At 39.1% G+C, this 5,445-nt stretch overlaps 2 protein-coding genes across 2 annotated transcripts in view; both read left to right on the top strand.

Moving 5' to 3' along the window:
- Nucleotides 1–2,543, top strand: part of ctsf (cathepsin F) — a gene marked incomplete at its 5' end in the record, with an annotated part of 11,054 nt that extends 8,511 nt beyond the window's left edge. The window contains 1 exon segment of the mRNA XM_032510840.1: nucleotides 2,295–2,543. Coding sequence (XP_032366731.1) covers nucleotides 2,295–2,369 — 75 coding nt within the window. The 3' untranslated portion in view covers nucleotides 2,370–2,543.
- Nucleotides 2,544–4,472: 1,929 nt separating this feature from the next.
- Nucleotides 4,473–5,445, top strand: part of eif1ad (eukaryotic translation initiation factor 1A domain containing) — a 4,047-nt gene continuing 3,074 nt past the window's right edge. Inside the window, exon 1 of the mRNA XM_032510843.1 lies at nucleotides 4,473–4,688. The gene's annotated coding sequence lies outside the window, so the exon portion shown is untranslated. The remainder of the gene's footprint in view (nucleotides 4,689–5,445) is intronic.

Genomic DNA, 5,445 nt, shown 5'->3' with positions numbered 1-5,445 from the left:
CCACAAAAATAAAGGTTGTTGTACATAAAAAAATGTGTTGCACACAAATAAAAGTGTTTTGCAAACTGTCTTCAAATGTTACACACACAAAAACTTGTTTTACAAACTGTCCCCAAACGTTGCACTCAAAATATCATTTTTAAATTGTCCCGAGTACAAAACGGTCTCTGCTCGCTCAAAACAGCCATCCTCGAGTACGAAACAGTCCACACCCTCTGCGGCAAATTTCTGCCAAAGTCACGTGATACATTAAGAGTAGTTCTGACTTCGTGACAGCAGGGGGCGCACTCAAAACAACTGAAACGCCCGGTTTGGCTGAGGAGACAGACGGCATTTCACAGCTAACACCATGAGCACCCCACAGGGGAGTTTCCTAACTTTCACGGTGAAAAATGAATATCTGACCATGTCATAACTATACAGATAGAGCATTTACAATCAGTTAAAGGCACCGCTATGTCACGGCAAGGGACCGTGTTACTTTTCAAATCAAATAACATGAACTGCTAAAAAAACTTTGCTTTAGCCCCTCTGGTTAGCTTCCCTTCACTGTGGTATTTAAATAGATAGAACCAGAGTGGATACCCAGATAAAGGCATTGTTAACAGATCATATTCGGGTTTTAGTTGTTGTTTTTCAACAAAAAAATAACTGTCTATTGTAGGCACTTGAAGCGCTACAACAATATTTGATTTGAAAAGTAACACGGTCCCTTGCCGTGATTGTAAATTGCTCTATCTGATAGTTATGACATAGTCAGATATTCATTTCACCGTGAAGTTAGGAAACTCCCCTGTGGGGTGCTCATGGTGTTAGCGTGAAATGCCGTCTGTCTTCTCAGCCAAACGGGCGTTGGCAGTGTTGTCGAGGCATATCATTTTTAAATTGTCCCCGAGTACAAAACGGTCTCTGCTCGCTCAAAACAGCCTATCCTCGAGTACGAAACAGTTCCACACCCCTCTGCGGCAAATTTCTGCCAAAAGTCACGTGATACATTAAGAGTTCTGACTTCGTGCAGCAGGGGCGCACTCAAAACAACTGAAACGCCCGGTTTGGCTGAGGAGACAGACGGCATTACAGCTAACACCATGAGCACCCCACAGGGGAGTTTCCTAACTTTCACGGTGAAAAATGAATATCTGACCATGTCATAACTATACAGATAGAGCATTTACAATTTCAGTTAAAGGCACCGCTATGTCACGGCAAGGGACCGTGGTACTTTTCAAATCAAATAACATGAACTGCTAAAACAACTTTTGCTTTAGCCCCTCTGGTTAGCTTCTCCTTCACTGTGGTATTTTAAATAGATAGAACCAGAGTGGATACCAGATAAAGGCATTGTTAACAGATCATAATTCGGGTTTTATGTTGTTGTTTTTCAACAAAAAAATAACTGTCTATGTTGTAGGCACTTGAAGCTACCAAATATTTGATTTGAAAAGTAACACGGTCCCTTGCCGTGATTGTAAATGCTCTATCTGCATAGTTATGACATAGTCAATATTATTTTCACGTGAAAGTTAGGAAACTCCCCTGTGGGTGCTCATGGTGTTAGCTGTGAAATGCCGTCTGTCTTCCTCAGCCAAACCGGGGGTTTCAGTTGTTTGAGTGCGCCCCTGCTGTCACGAAGTCAGAACACTCTTAAGTATCACGTGACTTTTGGGAGAATTTGAAAAAAAGACTTCAGAACAGTATTAGGGGACCACTAAGGTCATATAAAAGAGACTTCAGATACAGTATAGGGGACCACTAAGGTCTTATAAAAGAGACTTCAGATACAGATTAGGGGACCACTAAGGGCTATATAAAAGAGACTTCAGATACAGTATTAGGGACCACTAACGTCTATATAAAAGAGACTTCAGATACAGTATTAGGGGACCACTAAGGTCTATATAAAAGAGACTTCAGATACAGTATTAGGGACCACTAAGGTCTATATAAAGAGACTTCAGTACAGTATTAGGGACCACTAAGGTCTATATAAAAGAGACTTCAGATACAGTTTAGGGGACCACTAAGGTCTAATAAAAGGACTTCAGAAAAGTATAGGGACCATAAGGTCTATATAAAAGAGACTTCAGATACAGTATTAGGGGACCATAATGTCTTATATAAAAGAGACTTCAGATACAGTATAAGGGGACCACTAAGGTCTATTCAAAAGCATCCAAAGAGCACCATGTGATGGGACCTTTAACAGGACCACAGCATGGTTCTGGTGGGTTGCACCATACTGTCTAACACTAACTACTGTCTTGTATATGTGTTTTTCTCTTTCTCTCATACAGGGTTACTACTACCTATACAGGGGGTCCAATGCCTGTGGGATCAACAAGATGTGCACATCTGCTGTAGTCAATTAAAGCATCAACACCAAACACACACACACACCATCACACTACACGTACCATTACACACACACACATGTGATCCAAAATGCATGATTTCACTCAGACACACATGAAATCCTACTGAAGTTTTCCGTTAAACTAAACTTAGTGTTCCACCTTCATACCTCGCACCTTGTGTCCGTTAACTAAAAACATACCAGCTCTAATGGAAGCTAGCTGTACTGACTTTTTTTAAAAGCAATTTTAAAATTCATTTTATGTGCGCATTTTACTCCGTTAGCCCTGCAGGTCGTAATGATTGCTGTGTTTTTATGCAATTTTGCTTTTAACGCTTATTCCCTCAAAGTAACTGAGTGTGCACTAACTGTAGTTCTACTTCTTGTGTGTTTTTCTTGGATGTTTTGTTTACAGTGTTCATGTTAATGCTACTACTTGATAGGGGTTTTGAAATAAAGGGGTTTACCTTATATTGGCCTGCACATTACTGGATAACTGCAATGTAATTGTAAAAAGTGCTGTAAGACAGTGAAAAATGAATGAAGGTTGAATATAAAAGTGTGGAATCCTGTTTTTTGTTTATGGTGTTCTTTTCTTATATGCACTGGAACAACTTTTTACTGTGATTAGATTATAATATCTGTAAATTGACCTTATACATAAACCACAAAAACACGGTTGCACATGAACCGGTTTATCCATGCCTAAACTTTATATGGTCACATATCTACATGCAAACTACACAAAGCAGCCCGCAGAAGAACTATCAGCTAGAACATCTGTATGTTTTTTACAGTCTGAATAGAGATCCAGACCCAGGGAGATGACTATCAGTAGTGCACAGGTTTATAAATTTAGGGATTATAATAGATACATAACTCACATTCAAAACACATGTTACAAAAGTTGTGAACAGAATTACATTAAAAATTAGTGAATTTGACTTACATTAAGAACAATAAACTATAGTGTACACCAATGCCATGATTCTTAAAACTAAATATGATACTGTGAAAACATGATCAAATCTGCAGATATTTTACTTGTGTACTTGTGTATTGAGGAGCACATACTTGGTTGTAACACTGCAAAAACAGGATGAAGGACTATCACATAACTCTTTGTCCAAATCTACAAAACAGTGGTTACTTGGTGGTAACATTTTATGTATTTATTTATTTATATATTTAATACAGGGACAGTGCATATTAATGGACATTTCTGTCAGTACGCCAGAGTTAGCCAAAAGGCTATTTTTTCATCTGCGGTCCCTAACAAGACACCCTAAAAAGTAACAATACATATTTACATAACAACATATCAATTACAATATACTATCCATGGGGTAAAAGTATGAAAGTTAAATATAAGAAAAGTTAAGTTAAATATACACTACAAACATAGCTGACCAAGAATCAGACAAAGACATGACCACATGTATACACACAAGGCAAGAAGCCATGCTACCATAATATGGAGTTGTGGTTATTATTATTTAAGTATTTGTCTGTGCCTATGTGCTTCTATCTGTGCTTATGAGATTGTGTCTGGGCATATTTGTGTGTGCATATTGCTCTTGTATGTTTTCTTGTGATGCCAACAACTTGCCAGGGACTGCAGATGAAAATTAGCCTGTATGGCTCAATCAGGCACAATTATGTGATGGACTTAAGTGCTGCTGTTAATTAATGTTATTTATTGTCCCCTCTTAAATAACATAAAATAAAATGAACAGAATATTATATGATATCCATGCCATCTTGTGTATTACTGTATGTTAGATCAGGTTGGCAACGTTGAATGCCAGTGATCTTGAATGTTGCTCAAATTGAGAGAAAATCAAACTCTATTTCCCACAATGCAAAAGCACTGCCACGGAAACACTAGATAGACTGGAGCAGTTGGTTATCTGATTTAATGAGATACTAATATAATCAGACAATGAATAACAATTGGTGCTAAGGTGACAAAGCTGAATTCTACTATCACTGTCTTTATCTGAAATGTTAAATTTGTAATGCTAAGCCCTCATCACATGTCCCTCCGAAACGCTGTGGACTAAAGTCTGGCGATGCGAGATTAGCCTACAAATTAAAGTAAAACAGACCACAACCTTTATTTTGAAAGGGGAGACCACCTGACACCGGAAGTGTAACATTGAAGGACGTCCGGCAATGTCGGAAAACAGGAAGGAGGGAAAAGAACGCATGCGATTCGGCTTTACTGACGAAACATTTCAACGTGTCTTTTCTCTAAAGTAGTTTTTAGCTACTGTCAAGCTGCCTAGAAACACTTTCTGCTATAAAGAGACACACATAATTTATTTCTTTCAAGGTAATGTGGCTAGTTATCTAACACGGGAACGTTGTTGAGCTGCATATTGACATAGCTCATGTTAGCTAGCTAGCTTGTCAGCTAAAGTACTAGCTAGTATGTTAGTGGTGTTTAGAACCGGTTTAGTTAATGGTAATGTTATATTGACTGTAATATTTTATATATTGACTATTTGAGTTGTACGGAAGCAACAATTTGCTAACGTTCCTAGCTTACTTGGTAGGTAAATTGAATGTTAGCTAAGAGTTGCCATTGGTCTAACGTGAGCCATCATTGAGAACACTGCAGTAGCCAGTTTGTAAAAGTGGCTAAGCTAACGTTCAGTTAGTTTGTGTAAGCGCGGCTCATTTTCACGGTGACTTGTCAGTTTTGGTTTATGTCGGGTGGGTACAAGCGGCCGAAATGGGTTTCCCCGGGAGGGGGGCTGGTGTCGGTCATGGGTGAGGAGCTCAGTCAACCGTGGGGAGCTCGGAGTAGAGCCGTTGCCCCTTCGCGTCGAAAGGAGCCAGGTGAGGTGGTTCGGGCATCTGGTCAGGATGCCTCCTGGGGGGCTCCCTAGGGGGGTTTCCGAGGCACGTCCCGCTGGGAGGTATATATTTTTATTTTTATTGCAAAAATACGAAACAGAACATTAACGACATATACCATAATATAATTCAAACATAATAAAAAACAATTTTGCCAGGGGAATCTTAAAGGTCATTACAGAGATAAGGAGGACCATATGACAGTTTTAATTGCCTTCTTGTTATGGGAG

The sequence above is a fragment of the Etheostoma spectabile genome, unplaced genomic scaffold, assembly GCF_008692095.1.
Source record: "Etheostoma spectabile isolate EspeVRDwgs_2016 unplaced genomic scaffold, UIUC_Espe_1.0 scaffold273, whole genome shotgun sequence".
Taxonomy (NCBI): Eukaryota; Metazoa; Chordata; class Actinopteri; order Perciformes; family Percidae; genus Etheostoma; species Etheostoma spectabile.
This window is presented reverse-complemented; position numbering and strand designations above follow the sequence as displayed.